At 41.8% G+C, this 17,028-nt stretch overlaps 1 protein-coding gene across 1 annotated transcript in view; it reads left to right on the forward strand.

The window, feature by feature from the left end:
• LOC124287973 (polyamine-transporting ATPase 13A3-like) overlaps nt 1–9,101 on the forward strand; it is a 37,240-nt gene extending 28,139 nt beyond the window's left edge. The window contains exons 25-29 of the mRNA XM_046724477.1: nt 380–530; nt 4,744–4,889; nt 6,635–6,723; nt 7,440–7,523; nt 8,277–9,101. Coding sequence (XP_046580433.1) covers nt 380–530; nt 4,744–4,889; nt 6,635–6,723; nt 7,440–7,523; nt 8,277–8,798 — 992 coding nt within the window. The 3' untranslated portion in view covers nt 8,799–9,101. The remainder of the gene's footprint in view (nt 1–379; nt 531–4,743; nt 4,890–6,634; nt 6,724–7,439; nt 7,524–8,276) is intronic.
• The last annotated feature ends 7,927 nt before the right edge of the window (nt 9,102–17,028 follow it).

The following is a 17,028-nucleotide window of genomic DNA, read 5'->3' on the forward strand; positions in this document are numbered from 1 at the left end:
CAGACCGCCGCCATATAGCTGGAATATTGCTGAGTGCGGCGCTACACAACAACAACAAACACTCTCTTCATGTTATCTCCGGGGCTGTGGGGTAGCCTAGTGTTTAAGCGTTCGTTCTTTACGCCGAACATCCGGGTTTGATTCCCCACATAGGTACAATGTGTGAAGCCCATTTCTGTTGTCCCCCGCCGTGATATTGCCTTGTTATTGCTAAAGGCAGTAAAACTACACTCACTCACTCACTCGACTCACTCACTCACTCACTCACTCACCACCACTCACTCACTCACTCACTCACTCACTCACCACTCACTCACTCACCCACTCACCCACACACCCACACACACCACCCACACTCATGTTATGGCCCTTGTTTCAGTCGGTCGGACGGGCCCATGTGCGGAGCTGGCGAAGGAGCTTCCGCCGTTCAGTCTATTAGCAGTCGCCCCCATCTTGTCCATACTGACCCAGATGGCCATACAGCTGGGCGTACAGGTGTACTGCTTCCTCCATGTCATGAAACAACCCTGGTAGGTAGCGGAAGATCCGGGTTAGAATTGATCTTCAGTAACCCATGCTTGTCGTAAGAGGTGACTAACGGAAACGGGTGTTCATGCTCGCTGACTTGGTTGACACACGTCATCGTATCCCAATTGCGCGGATCGATGCTAATACAGAAAATCACTGGATTGTCTGGTCCAGGCTCGATTATTTACAGATCGCTGCATATAGCTTTAAAGTTGCTTAGTGCTGCGTTAAACTAAGAAATAACCCGAAATCTCCTGAACAATAATTTCCATTCTTTTAGTATGCATACCCTGAACTTTCCGGTATTCTCTGGCTATGTCCTGATGATGTAACTTGTGCTTTAGATAGATGTTACACAAACTCAAAACATAATTTAGAAAAAAACTATTCTTTGTCGGATTCACTGTTGATTTTTTTCTCGTCTGTGTTGAACTTTTGTTGTCACTGCTGAATGTTTGTTGTCACTGTTGAATGTGTGTCATCACTGTTGTTTTGTGTCATAACTGTTGAATGTGTGTCATCACTGTTGAATGTGTGTCATCACTGTTGTTTTGTGTCATCACTGTTGAATGTGTGTCATCACTGTTGTTTTGTGTCATAACTGTTGAATGTGTGTCATCACTGTTGTTGTAATGTTGAATGTGTGTCATCACTGTTGTATGTGTGTCATCACTGTTGAATGTGTGTCATCACTGTTGTATGTGTGTCATCACTGTTGAATGTGTGTCATCACTGTTGAATGTGTGTCGTCACTGTTGTATGTGTGTCATCACTGTTGAATGTGTGTCATCACTGTTGTATGTGCGTCTTCACTGTTGTATGTGTGTCATCACTGTTGAATGTGTGTTGTCACTGTTGTATGTGTGTCATCACTGTTGAATGTGTGTCATCACTGTTGTTATGTGTGTCATCACTGTTGTATGTGTGTTATCATTGTTGTATGTGTGTCGTCACTGTTGAATGTGTGTTGTCACTGTTGTATGTGTGTCATCACTGTTGAATGTGTGTTGTCACTGTTGTATGTGTGTCATCACTGTTGAATGTGTGTCATCATTGTTGTATGTGTGTCATCACTGTTGTATGTGTGTTGTCACTGTTGAATGTGTGTCATCACTGTTGAATGTGTGTCATCACTGTTGAATGTGTGTTGTCACTGTTGTATGTGTGTCATCACTGTTGAATGTGTGTCATCACTGTTGAATGTGTGTTCACTGTTGAATGTGTGTTGTCACTGTTGATCATGTCATCACTGTTGAATGTGTGTCATCACTGTTGTATCACTGTTGTTATGTGTGTCATCACTGTTGTATGTGTGTCATCACTGTTGTATGTGTGTCATCACTGTTGTATGTGTGTCATCACTGTTGAATGTGTGTCATCACTGTTGAATGTGTGTTGTCACTGTTGTATGTGTGTTGGTCGCTGTGTATCATCACTGTTGTATGTGTGTCATCACTGTTGTATGTGTCATCACTGTTGTATGTGTGTCATCACTGTTGTATGTGTGTCATCACTGTTGTATGTGTGTCATCACTGTTGTATGTGTGTCATCACTGTTGTGTGTGTCATCACTGCTGTATGTGTGTCATCACTGTTGTATGTGTCATCACACTGTTGAATGTGTGTCATCACTGTTGTATGTGTGTCATCACTGTTGTATGTGTGTCATCACTGTTGTATGTGTGTCATCACTGTTGTATGTGTGTCATCACTGTTGTATGTGTGTCATCACTGTTGAATGTGTGTCTTCACTGTTGAATGTGTGTCTTCACTGTTGTATGTGTGTCATCACTGTTGAATGTGTGTAATCACTGTTGTATGTGTGTCATCACTGTTGAATGTGTGTCTTCACTGTTGTATTTGTGTCATTACTGTTGTATGTGTGTCTTCACTGTTGTATGTGTGTCTTCACTGTTGTATGTGTGTCATCACTGTTGTATGTGTCATGTTGAATGTCATCACTGTTGAATGTGTCATCACATTTGAATGTGTGTCATCACTGTTGTATGTGTCGTCACTCTTGTATGTGTGTCATCACTGTTGTATGTGTCACCGTTGATTGTGTGTTGTCATTGTTGTATGTGTGTCTCCACTGTTTTATATGTATATTGTCACTGTTGAATGTGTGTCATCACTGTTGCATGTGTGTCTTCACGGTTGAATGTGTGTTGTCACTGTTGTATGTGTGTTGTCACTGTTGTATGTGTGTCATCACTGTTGAATGTGTGTCATCACTGTTGTATGTGTGTCATCACTGTTGTTATGTGTGTCATCACTGTTGAATGTGTGTCATCACTGTTGTATGTGTGTCATCATTGCTGTATGTGTGTCTTCACTGTTGTATGTGTGTCATCACTGTTGAATGTGTGTTGTCACCCGTTGAATGTGAGTCATCACTGTTGTATGTGTCATCACTGCTGTATGTGTCATCATCGTTGTATGTGTCATCACTGTTGAATGTGTGTCATCACTGTTCAATGTGGTCTTCACTGTTGTATGTGTGTCATCACTGTTGAATGTGTCATCACTGTTGTATGTGTCATCACTGTTGTATGTGTGTTCACTGCTGAATGTGTGATCATCACCGTTGATTGTGTGGTCTTCACCGCTGTATGTGTGTTATCACTGTTGTATGTGTGTCATCACTGTTGAATGTGTGTCATCATTGTTGTATGTGTGTCTTCACTGTTGAATGTCTGTCATCACTGTTGTATGTGTGTCATCACTGTTGTATGTGTGTTGTCACTGTTGAATGTGTGTTGTCACTGTTGAATGTGTGTCATCACTGTTGTATGTGTGTCATCACTGTTGTATGTGTGTCATCACTGTTGTATGTGTGTCTTCACTGCTGTATGTGTGTTGTCGCTGTTGTATGTGTGTCATCACTGTTGAATGTGTGTCTTTTCATGCTGAATGTGTGTCTCACTGTTGTTATGTGTCTTCACTGTTGAATGCGTGTCATCACTGTTGTATGTGTCATCACTGTTGAATGTGTGTCTCACTTAGTTGTATGTGTGTCATCACTGTTGTAATGCGTGTGTTCACTGTTGTATGTGTGTCTTCACTGTTGTATGCGTCATCACTGTTGCAGTATGTGTCATCACTGTTGAATGTGTGTTGTCATCACTGTTGAATGTGTGTTGTCATTGCTGAATGTGTGTTGTCACTGTTGTATGTGTGTCATCACTCTGGTATGTGTGTCATCACTGTTGTATGTGTGTCATCACTGTTGATTGTGTGTTGTCATTGTTGTATGTGTGTCTCCACTGTTTTATATGTATATTCACTGTTGAAAGTGTGTCATCACTGTTGCATGTGTGTCTTCACTGTTGAATGTGTCATCACTGTTGTATGTGTGTTGTCACTGTTGTATGTGTGTCATCACTGTTGAATGTGTGTCATCACTGTTGTATGTGTGTCATCACTGTTGTATGTGTGTCATCACTGTTGAATGTGTCATCACTGTTGTATGTGTGTCATCACTGTTGTATGTGTGTCATCACTGTTGTATATGTGTCATCACTGTTGAATGTGTGTTGTCACTGTTGAATGTGTGTCATCATGTTGTATGTTCAATGTGTGTGTGTCATCACTGTTGTATGTGTGTCATCACTGTTGAATGTGTGTCATCACTGTTGATCATTGTATGTGTCATCACTGTTGTATGTGTGTCATCACTGTTGTATGTGTGTCATCACTGTTGTATGCGTGTCATCACTGTTGTGTGTATCACTGTTGTTGTGTGTCATCACTGTTGTATGTGTGTTATCACTGTTGTATGTGTGTCATCACTGTTGAATGTGTGTCATCACTGTTGAATGTGTGTCATCACTGTTGAATGTGTGTCATCACTGTTGTATGTGTGTCATCACTGTTGTATGTGTGTGTCACTGTTGAATGTGTGTCATCACTGTTGTATGTGTGTCATCACTGCTGTATGTGTGTCATCACTGTTGAATGTGTGTAGTCATTGTTGAATGTGTGTTGTCACTGTTGTATGTGTGTCATCACTGTTGAATGTGTGTCATCACTGTTGTATGTGTGTCATCACTGTTGAATGTGTTTTGTCATTGTTGAATGTGTGTTGTCACTGTTCAATGTGTGTTGTCACTGTTCAATGTGTGTCATCATTGTTGTCTGTCATCACTGTTGAATGTGTGTCATATCTGTTGAATGTGTGTTGCCGCTGTTGAATGTGTGTTGTTACTGTCGCAGGTTTGTGCCCTACATCGACAACGAGGACGACTACTACGCTAGCTACGAGAACTCCGCCGTATTCCTGATTTCAAACTACCAATACATCACGCTAGCGGTCGCCTTTTCTAAGGGAGCGCCATTTAGGAAGTCTATATTTTCCAATTGTAAGTATACAGCTTTAGATATGACCAAGCTGCAATCTTCAGAACAGAGACATTGCTGTGGAAGATATATATATATATATATGTCAGAGTAGAGACTGCGATCGGAGATTCTACCAGTAGAGATTGCGATCGGAGTCTCTACCAGTAGAGACTGCGATCGGAGTCTCTACTGGTAGAATCTCCGATCCTACTAGTAGAGATTGCAATCGTAGTCTCAACTAGTAGAGACTACGATTATATGGAATAACCTATGCAAGCAAGTGCAAGCCTTTGCAAGCAAGTATAATAAGTGGGGATAATGTTTTCCTATTATTTGCCAGTTATAATTGAACTTATTTATTGTTATCGTGTTAACTTTATATGTTATGTCTGTTTTGGAGTAAGGTATTTTGTTTTTGTTTTTTGAGTGGAGTCCAAATTTGGCAGCTTGGCCTCATGATGTAAATACAGTGTTACAATCCATTTTTATTTTTATTTTGATATTGTTTACGGTGAGGTCTTAAATGTTTGTTATCAAAGTCTGTTAAAAGTAGGAAGTTCATTCAGATGTGTTTCAAAAGTTATGATCAGTAATTGTTATAAAACACTGCTTTCCAAAGAGGTGGGGAAATGACCAGGTGGGGATATGGCAGATGGGGTAATGACCTGGTGGGGAATTGCCCTACACCTATCCTCCCAAAATGCCGACATGCCAAGACACCTAAAACTACTAAGTTTAATGTTTGCCAGTTAACTGCTCAGTGCTGATTAAATACCTGACCTGCCTTACTTGGACCTGTTGTTATTAAACAGTAACAGTTGATCTCTTGATGAAAGAAGTTGACTCCCAAAAACATGTCCATGACTCCCTCTCATGACACCAGGGAGTCATGATTTACTCCTAATTTTTTTATGCCAAGGGCAAACACTGATTATGCATTTGATCTTGCTTGTAATCAGTTTTGTAATAAATGTATATATTGTAATATGATCTCTCAAGTCACATTTGTATTTTTAGTCCTTAATATATCTGTAGAAGTGGAAACAGTCTAGTGTTATATCTGAATAAAATGCATAGTACTGTTCAGAAAAAAGTGTCTTTGTTGTTTTCCCACAGATCACTCGGAGTTTCTACCAGTTGAAGACGATTGCAGCCTCTACTAGTAGGATCGGAGTTTCTACCAGTTGAATTGGAAAATGTACTGGTAGAATCTCCGATTCTACTGGTAGAGACTCCGATCGCAATCTCTACTGGTAGAATCTCCTATTCTACCAGATCGCAGTCTCTACCCTGACATATATACTGGTATGCGAGACATAGGGAACAAAACGTACCTGAATGAGTAGCCAACATGTAGATTTCATAGTTTTAATTTCTGGGCCCTTATTCTCCAAACGATCTTGGCCCAAAGAATTCTTAACTTTGATCGTAGCCAATGTGTTGAGAATGGCCTTAAGAAGTTCGTAGGGCTACGAACGTTTCGAGAATAGCTAGCCTGATTGTGAAACGTATGTCGATACATTAATATTTTGGACAACGTAATATGTTGATTTCGAAGGTCTTTGGAATTACGAAATACCGGAGTTCAGCAACATTGCTTAACAGTGTGGGTGGTTGGATTCCGTCTTTGTGACTCAATTTGGAGGAGGCACGAAGGCGTGGTGTTTAGTCAAGAAAAGAGGGCGCATAAATAAAGGTTTGGTGAATATGCTGTGAAGCTTCAGAACTCTAAATCTAGGATAAGATGTATTATCATTGGTTCCAGACTTGTTCCTCCTGAACATCGCTATCTGTTTGGCCGGCTGTTTGTGGATCTCTACAGTGCCCACACAGGGACTAGCGGACATACTTGAGGTAGGATCCTTGGGCCACACTTCAGTTACTTCCCGTTTTAAGTGACAGAAAATGTGTTTAATGATGTTGTATCTCTGAGACGCAAGAGAGTATATTTTACGAAAGAACCCATCTCTAGCCCAGCATGACTGACCAAGTATAGATTGCCTCAGGAAAAAAGAACATGTCCTTGACTTCTATTGCATTTAATTTATTTTGTTTTGTGAGATTTTGTTTTTTAAATAAGAGATTTACATTTCTGGGATTAAGTAAAAGTGACTAAAGTCATTTTCTTCAATGTGTGCTACCATAACCCAAAGGCAGGGGACGTTGTTAATATTCTCAACCACTCTTTTGTTTGATAATAAAACTGAAAAGAATGGATTTTGTATCTCCTGCTCTGCATTGTGGTTTAGCTTCACGGCGTAAAAAGGGGAGGTGGGGTAGCTTAGTGGTTAAAGCGTTGACTCGTCGAAGACAGGGTTCGATTCCCCACATGGGTACAATGTGTGAAGCCCATTTCTGGTGTCCCCCGCCGTGATATTGCTTGAATATTGCAGAAAGTGGCGTAAATACCAACTCACTCACTCACTCACTCACTAGGAGACGGAATACAAATGTTACTTTTGAACATATCCTAGTATTCAATACTCAATAACACTTGCAACTCTGAAAACGCGTAATATTCATCTCCTGATCACCATAATGAGACACAACATTGGAACTTCTATTGGTAGTTGCTGCCGTTCCCGTCCATAACTTATGCCATGGTGCACGTCGGCATTGCTCTCTTCAACTTCCTGATTTCTATCTTGGTTGAGGTGAGTAGTCCATGTGAACAGACCCGTGCAGATCCGGGATAGAATCCTGTAACCCATACTTGTCGTAAAAGGCGACTAAGAGGGTCGGGTGGTCAGGCTGGCTGACTTGGTTGACTCGTATTCCAACTGTGTAGATCGATGCTCATTGTGTTGATCACTAGATTGTCTGGTCCGGGCTCTGTTATATTCAGACTGCCGCCATAGAGCTGGAATATTGCTGAGGGTGGCGTTTAACGACAAACAAACTGACCATGTGAACAACTGAACTTAACTTAACTCTATTCCAGTTATTTGAGAGCCTATTGGTCGGCCTCCCAGATCCCAGAGAATCAATTTTACAATGAGTCCAGCTTAACATTTACGAGTCTACATTGCCTTAGCTTTTGGGAATCAAGAAGTGTTCTGGGTTCCTCTGGATTTTAGTTGTAAGCTTAACTCAGCCAAAGAACCTGTCAGCGTAATATCTGAGGACGCAATGCAGACAATATGACAGAGGAATGTTTTAATCACTTCTGGACCAGACAATCCAGAGATTGGCATTATCTACGTACTTGTAATACGATGACGTGCATCAACCAAGTCAGCGATTTTGATATCCTAATACTAAGAGTCTAATACACTGGGTAACCGCTTACAACCCCAGGATAGGTTGGGGGGATCTGGTATAGCATGTGACCTCCATAGCACCTTACCAGGTCAATGAAATAAACAGGCAGTGTGATAACATTAGCCAAATATTCTCTGTTTCTACAGACATACGTGATGGACAATACTTCTCTCCAGCAGAGCTGTCGAAATTTCTTCAAAAACTGTCTCCCTTCCTCGAAGACAAAATATGCCGCCATTGAAGACGACATTTCAGGGAATCCATCATGGCCGCCGGTGAGCCCGTCAACGGTCAGCCTAGCCGTGATCTTCCAGAGACTGGACAGTGCTCACCACGTTCCAAAAGATCTCAACACTGCTCCAGGGAAAGAGGTTCTTGAGGATCTCATTGAAGAATCTGACATTGACCCACAGATTACCAAATCTCTGGATGGAGTGACCCACAACCCAAGGAGTATCACATCTCCAAACGGGGTGACCCCGGATCTTACCCAGACTGCAACAGCAAACTACCCCCAGAGGCAGATATCGTCAGGGGATGCCGATTACCACGTGGGGCGGATGGAAGCTCCACTTCTAAATAATGACACTTCAAGTTCCAACTGCGGGATAGATAATCCCGTATTGACAACTGTTGAAGACAACGGCAAATTCACCACGACCTTCTGATACGACTTGACCGTGACATTCTGTTCCGACGTGACCTTAACCCCTAACATTCACTCACAAAGACGATAATCCTCAAAGTCAAACTTTTTGCAGTGACATATTTATGTCACTATTTACAAAACGAGTTAGTGAGTATTGTTTTACGCGATTTCCAGCAATATTCCAGCAATATCACGGCGGGGACACCAGAAATTGGTTTCATACATTGTTCCCAAGTGGTGAATGGAACCTGGACTTTCAGCGTGACGAGTGAACGCTTTAACCACAAGGTTACCCCACAGCTCCTTTTACACAGCTGACATTACTCAGATCATACACGTTGTCCTCAAGACAGCTGTATGAACCCGCTCTGAAGTTCCTCATCTGCTACAGACTTGTTTACAACCAGACTTTATTCATGCAATGTAAACGAATCCAACTTGAACAGATCCTTCCGTACTTTGAATGGCGATTGAATCTCTCACTCACTCACACACTCACACACTCACACACTCACACACACACACACACACACACACACACACACACACACACACACACACACACACACACACCATCATTTAGTCGTGATTACTTTTGCGACATCCTTCCCATTTTGTGTTTTGTAGTATTCTTTCAGTTGTCACAGTTGTTTAAACATACTGCCAACAGAAGAGCGGTCGAAATTAACGTCGGTCCTAAGGCCCCAACACGACTGAAAACCACTCTGACCCAAAGCTTTTGTTTTCTGCAGGTCCTTATGGCCATGTTTGCTGGGGATTACTTATATTGCAGCTACAATATAGGACCTACACATTCTGATTTATGGTTCTGGGTCCTCATGGCCTGCCGCTTTTCAGGGTGAAGTGCAAACACTGAAACAGAAGGTGTTCATTGTTTAGGTGTTTCTTCACACTTACGATGACAATTGTGCAGCACGAAATGACTCTGAAAGCACATTGCGTTTTTTTGTGTTTCATGTATGGAAATCAGCGCTATCATTACCCAGACATCATATACTGCTAGAGTTGTCGGACTTGGATTGTGAGAAATTTTAAAATGTAATGTCAGGGAGATTTATTAACAGTATACTGTAATCCGAATACACAGTGCCTTTTATAAAGTGGTCAAATGCCACATACCGTATTTCCTCTGATAAGCGCCGGGGATCTAATAAGCGCCGGGGGGTAAAGAAGCACGGTAACAATTACGGTAATTACCCCCAGCAGGCGCAAAAGCGCTGGGCCTCTAATAAGCGCCAGGTATGGAAGACCGTTGATAAAATATGCGGCCGGGAGCTTATTAGAGGAAATACGGTATGTTAAATTCGGGATTGCAATTTATTCAGTAAAGTACAGATTCTAGTACTTAGTTAGGAACTCATCAAAATGTACTAGAATCGGTTCGTATACTTTTCGGAGAAAGTGTAACTCCAAATATAGCATATGTAGCAGTATACTGTATTGGCTGTGGAATTCATTATATGAAAAATCTAAAATATTGTACTGTGAAAATATCGTGATGCGTAATGTATTGTGAACAAATTGTCGTGATATGTAACTAGTGTGAACCAAATATCGCGATGCGTAACGTATTGTGAACAAAATATCGTGATATGTAACGTATTGTGAACAAAATGTCGTGATGCGTAACGTATTGTGACCAAATATCGCAATACGTGACGTATTGTGACCAAAATATCGTGATACGTAACGTACTGTGAACAAAATATCGCAATACGTAACGTATTGTGAACAAAATATCGCGATACGTATCGAATTGTGATCAAAATATCGCGATACGTATCGTATTGTGAACAAAATATCGCGATACGTATCGTATTGTGATCAGAGTAATACTACTTGTATCGCGTCGTAAACATAACATCGCAATACTTATAGTTTCGAGAGATAGTCGCACCGTGACATTCCTTGAATACATGATGATGTATGAAGTGAAATAAGCTGAGTTGCATATTAAACATATAATAATAGTACTATCTAACAGAGAAAAGAACACTAATGATTTTCTCAACTTGTAAGACATTTTTAGATGTGAAATATATACTGAAAGGCAAAAGAAACGTCGTAATATTAGAAATGACATTTGAGTATCAATGGAGTATTTGAACCTATTTTTTTAAATATACACCAGAAGTCAAGTTTGAGGAAACATGAATCGTATAGCCTGCATTGCCCAATAAAGTATTGTTTGAGATCGAAGTTAGAAATGTTTCTTCTTTTTAGAGAGGGAAAAGTTCCCACAAACACAACATTGAAATCGAGATGCACGTGCGTAGCGACCAGAACTGGTATAAACTGGTCGCAACAGACATCGACTATGGAGCGCTGCCATTGGCATTTTTAGCAATCAGTAGTTAAAATAAAGGACACGAGATGTGCAGCTGATTTTGATCTTAATAATTGTTTGTCGATTAAATAGATAGTTGACAGTAAGGCGTATAATTCTCCATATTAGTTATCCCAGTTCTGGTCGCAACACACGTCAGTGTGGACAGTACCATTCGTAACTACACGGAAAGAGGCGAGTAGTTACGAATGTGGACAGTACGTCTCGGCGTTTGACGTAGGCGGTTCCGGCAGTTGACTCCGCCCTCGGCCTGGTCACGTGACCTTATTCGCACTCCTTACAGACAGTGTGAATGGCTGTTCAGCTTAACCAAAAGAAATGTCGGTGAACTGATTCAGAACTCGTCGTCTACCAAAGGTTTGCTGGTTTACACTCCGTGTCTGTCTTGTTCATGGTATTGTCCAGACTATTGGCTTGAGTGTCGTGAACTAAGGGTTGTGACTCTGAGGCCAAGCACCCACAATGTCAGTAATAACATACATAGTAATAACATATATAATACATATGGCAGGCTGTCAGATATATATAAAAGTATACCATAGGTGGACATATATGACACACAGACTAACACACATTACGGCTGTACGGCGTGGTATGTAAACAACCGAGTCTGGTCCAGACAATCCAGTGATTGACAAAATCTGACACGTTGACAGAGCATGTGTTTATGAATCGCAACACAAAATGTGATGAGACCAGGTGTTCGTGAAATGGTGAGTGTATCCTGCCCCACCGGTGGCACTGATGCATCAAATTGTGAAATGTCCCCAACATGTTTAATATGAAACCTTTTGAAAGCTTTCTGAGGCCTGGAAGGTTGTAACCTTGATTGGACAACTTCTGAGCACGATGAGGAAGAGTCTGAAATCTTGGTAAAAAGAGCATGCTCGAGTGTACCTGTAAAGGTGTGACATGTAAACACCAAAGGCTGCAGCTGGAACTTTTGGAATATTGCTCGACTTGTAACGATATATTTGTTTTCTTGGGGGTGGAATAGGTGGGTGAGTGGTCTTGGTGGCTTAGGGAAGAGATTTTGTCTCCTTATTAAATATTTTCAGAACAAAGGATGTCACTGCAGAAGAGGAACTATTACTGTTCCACTTTGCTTACTTTAATTCCGCAGCAGTGCAGTTGGGATATGAATCGCAGAACATACATGTAGCTCAACAGATAGATTAAAACTAATCACTTCAGGGTGATTAGGGCGTCATTGACCGGTGAAGATCTGGGATAGAATTTATCTTCAGCAACCCATGTTTGTCGTAAGATGCGACTAACGGGATCGGGTGGTCAGGCTCGCTGACTTGGTTGACACATGTCATCGAATCCCAGTTGCGCAGATCGATGCTCGTGCCGTTGATCACTGGATTGTCTGGTCCAGACTTGATTATTTACAGACCACCGCCATATAGCTGGAATATTGCTGAGTGCTGCGTTAAACAACAAACAATCCAATCCAGGGTTATATTATGAGGGGGAGGAATCACACGTCCTCTAGGTTCATCAAGGCGAAGACTACCCATGCTTGTAGTATGACCTGCCCCGAGCCAACAGAAATATGTTGGCAAATGTGGTGATCTATCTAGTGTAAATGAGACAGCAGTTGTATAAGAGTCAACAAACCCTTGGCTCTGCCTCGGAAACATGAAGTTCGAAATGAACATTTCTGTGTAGAACATGTACACCAGATCCATGTGCAGTTGGTTCTTTAGATGCAGGCAGTATACAGACTTGGATCAGGCAGCTTCATTGTCCAAGCAGGTTGATTTAAATCGTTCAAGCATCGTTTTCTTTGTTTAATGACACTTCATACTTAACATAGACAAAAGGTGAATGAATAGCCATAGAAAAAAAGGGTGCCCTCTAGTCCGCCTGTACACAGCGTAGAATCAATGTTTCAGTCTGACATTGTGCAACAGAACGTGAAGCACAGTCTCCTTATATATTCTAACCCACTCACTCACCATAACCATCACTGGTGCGTTGAAAGAGGACGTTCTGCACATTAATTAACCCCATCAGGTCGCGGGCTTCGTGGCAGCTGTTCTGACAGCACGTTGAGGTCTTCATGCCTTGGCTAGCAGGTGTGTGCAGGATTGCTGTGATGGAGTATGAACGACTAAGTGAGACGAAACCCTGTTGGGGTATCACTGTTGGCCTGGTGCTAGCCGCGACCGGAACAGCAATCCTCTGCGTGTGGTTAAATCGGACATATTTCAACACGTCGGGCACACTGAGTTTGTGCAATGCAGCAAATGTGACGTTCGGATATGACCATAGCAGCAAAAATGGTAAGATCATCATCATCATCATCATCATCATCATCATCATCATCATCATCATATGATCATGAATACAAAAGTAACTAAAGCGCAAGATATTGCACCATTCAATATTCCAGTTTGGTTGGTTGGTTTGCTGTTTACGACGCACTCAGCAATATTCCAGCTATATGACAGCAGTCTGTATCATATCGAGTCTGGACCAGACAATCCAGTGATAAACAGCATGAGCATCAATCTACGCAACGTGGGAACCGATGACATGTGTCAACCAAGTCAGCGAGCCTGACCTCCCTATCCCATTAGTCGCCTCTTACAACAAGCATGGGTTACTGAAGATCAATTCTAACCCGGATCTTCTCGGGTGTTGTTATTCCAGTAACCCGAAGGGTATAAATGGTTGTCAAATACTGAAATCATTCGCACTTGCAGCCGTTCAAGGTATGTAAATATTCCACAAGGCGGAAAGGTAGCCCATCATTCTGACAGTTTGTCTGTTTGGTGTATAACGTCTCACTCAGCCACGGTCTGTAAATACTAGTCTGGAAGACACTGTCCCGTGACTGATCTTCCGCGTCGATTGACTGGGATACGATGACGTCTGACAACCAAACTCAGCAAGCCTGACCACCCGATTCCATGAGTGGCGTCTTGCGACAAGCATGAGTTACTGAAGATCATTTCTAACCCTGATCTTCATGGGTAAGCCCTGGTTCGATTCTGAACTTAGTAACAATGTGTAATCTCATTCCTGGTGTGCCCTGGCTTAGTGCTGGAATATTGCTAAAAGTGGTTTAAAACCTACTCACTCACTCACATACTCACTCACTCACTCACCCACCCACTCACTCACTCACTCACATACTCACTCACTCACTCACTCACTCACTCACCCACCCACCCACCCACCCACCCACTCAATAACTCAAGCACTCACTCAAGCACTTACTTACTTAAAGTTAAATGTGCAGATGGTCAATTTGTTGATATTAACTATTCCAGTAATATATGGATGTTAGATTTGTCTGGTGACACATACGATCTGCTATGTGGTACAAAGCGACCATGGTGTTACGATTGTATTGAGCCTATGTTAAGATGTGGGAGTGAATGACACCAGAGATCTTGAGTGTAGTATTCCAATAGGACGACCCGCCTATATACATAAGGCTGACATGTATGGCCTCATATCATCTTGCTGGCAGGTACTGTCCTTATATTAAAAATCCCCAGACCGAGATAATCCCCAGACCAATAGGGACAGGACTGGTTCCATAAGTAATAATAATAATGAGTCCATTTGTATGGCGCCAACACCTTACACTTTGTGTATGCCCATAGCGCTACAATTATACTACAATGTCAATTTAAACTCAAGGCAGTAATTTTTGTCCAGGTATGACTGTCGGAAGAGATATGTTTTTAGCTGGCTCTTGAAAAGCGAGAGTGTTTCGAGTTCTTTGAGTTCATTTGGGAGTTTGTTCGATAGAACTGCAGCATTATAATTGAAATAATTAAATATACTGTAGTGTAGACTGCTGCAGGCATGGTGAGCGTCACTGTCTAGACATATTGTAACTGTAAGCAGAGGTCATATAATAGACCTGTGATATGGCCTCTGCGGTACTGTATGTCTTCTTCACTTTAGCCAATATCATTGGAGTTTATCAAGCACAATAAGATTATATGAATATCACATAATAAAACACAATATTGCACAAACATAGTTTTAACAACATTAAGGGGCGGTGGGGTAGCCTAGTGGTTAAACCGTTGGCTCGTCACGCCGTATACGTAGACCCGGGTTCGATTCCCCACATGGGTACAATGTGTCAAGCCCATTTCTGGTGTCCCCCGTCGTGATATTGCTGGAATATTGCTAAAAGCGGCATAAAACTCACTTTAACGACATAATTCAACAATGTAGTTAACAGAATCGCATATACTGAATGTGATGGGATGTTATATGATTATTATCATGGATATGTTTATGATAATAGTTATGGTATTATACGATATGATTGATATAACTGTCATGATATAAAACAAAGTGAGGATAAACCCAAGAATGACGTCACAAGCCTTATTTAGCTGCTTGTATAGTGTTCATTTTGATCTATCAGTCATGCATTTGTATTCATACTCATTCTGATTATATCGATTCACAAACATATTTACATGTCTATATACGGTCGTGGCTCGCTAAACTCCAACAGCAGCTGTTGTCACGAACTGACGTTTTCCCTGCCTTTATGTCACTGACAGTCGAGAACCAGGGAACAGAGGTGGTGTGGGGGTGGGGGTGGGCTGTGGGGGTGTTTGTGGGTGGAAGATGGGGGAGGATGAGGTGGTCGAGGATCGGGGGTAGAGGATTGGGGGTTTGGTTGTTGCATATCAGTGACACTTTAACATGTGACTGAGTTAGTGGCAAGAGTGGGAATCTAGATGAATTGCCTCAAATGTCACTAATTAGTGCAGTGGCATTATAATAGATTTGCAACGGTTAGTCCCACTGCCACCATCAGTAAGTCACATTGCCACCATCAGTGAGTCATAGTGCCATCACATGTGAGTCACAGTGCCACCATCGGTAAGTCACATTGCCACCATCAGTGAGTCACATTGCTACCATCAGTGAGTTATATTGCCACCATCAGTGAGTCACATCAGTGAGTTATATTGCTACCATCAGTGAGTTATATTGCCACCAACAGTGAGTCACATCAGTGTGTTATATTGCTACCATCAGTGAGTTATATTGCCACCATCAGTGAGTCACATCAGTGTGTTATATTGCTACCATCAGTGAGTCATATTGCCACCAACAGTGAGTCACATTGCCACATCAGTGAGTGACATTGCCACCATCAGTTTGTTATATTGCAACCATCAGTGAGTCATATTGCCACATCAGTGAGTCACATTGCCAACATCAGTGTGTTATATTGCCATCACCAGTGCGTCATATTGCCACCATCTGTGGGTCATATTGCCACCTTCAGTGAGTCATATTGCCACCATCAGTGAGTTATATTGCCACCATCAGTGAGTCATATTGCCACCATCAGTGAGTCACATTGCCACCATCAGTGTGTTATATTGCCATCACAAGTGCGTCATATTGCCACCATCAGTGAGTCATATTGCCACCATCAGTGAGTCATATTGCCACCATCAGTGAGTCACATTGCCTCCTTCAGTGTGTTATATTGCCATCACCAGTGTGTCATATTGCCACAATCAGTGAGTCACATTGCCACCATCAGTGAGTCACATTGCCACAATCAGTGAGTCATATTACCATCATCAGTGAGTCACATTGCAACCATCAGTGAGTCATATTGCCACCATCAGTGTGTTATATTGCCATCACCAGTGCGTCATATTGCCACCATCAGTGAGTCATATTGCCACCATCAGTGTGTTAAATTGCCACCATCAGTGAGTCATATTGCCACCATCAGTGAGTCACATTGCTACCATCAGTGAGTCATATTGCCACCATCAGTGAGTCACATCAGTGAGTTATATTGCTACCATCAGTGAGTTATATTGCCATCATCAGTGAGTCACATCAGTGAGTTATATTGCTACCATCA

This window comes from Haliotis rubra, unplaced genomic scaffold (assembly GCF_003918875.1).
Source record: "Haliotis rubra isolate DU_JTF1 unplaced genomic scaffold, ASM391887v1 Scf41, whole genome shotgun sequence".
In the NCBI taxonomy this organism is placed as follows: Eukaryota; Metazoa; Mollusca; class Gastropoda; order Lepetellida; family Haliotidae; genus Haliotis; species Haliotis rubra.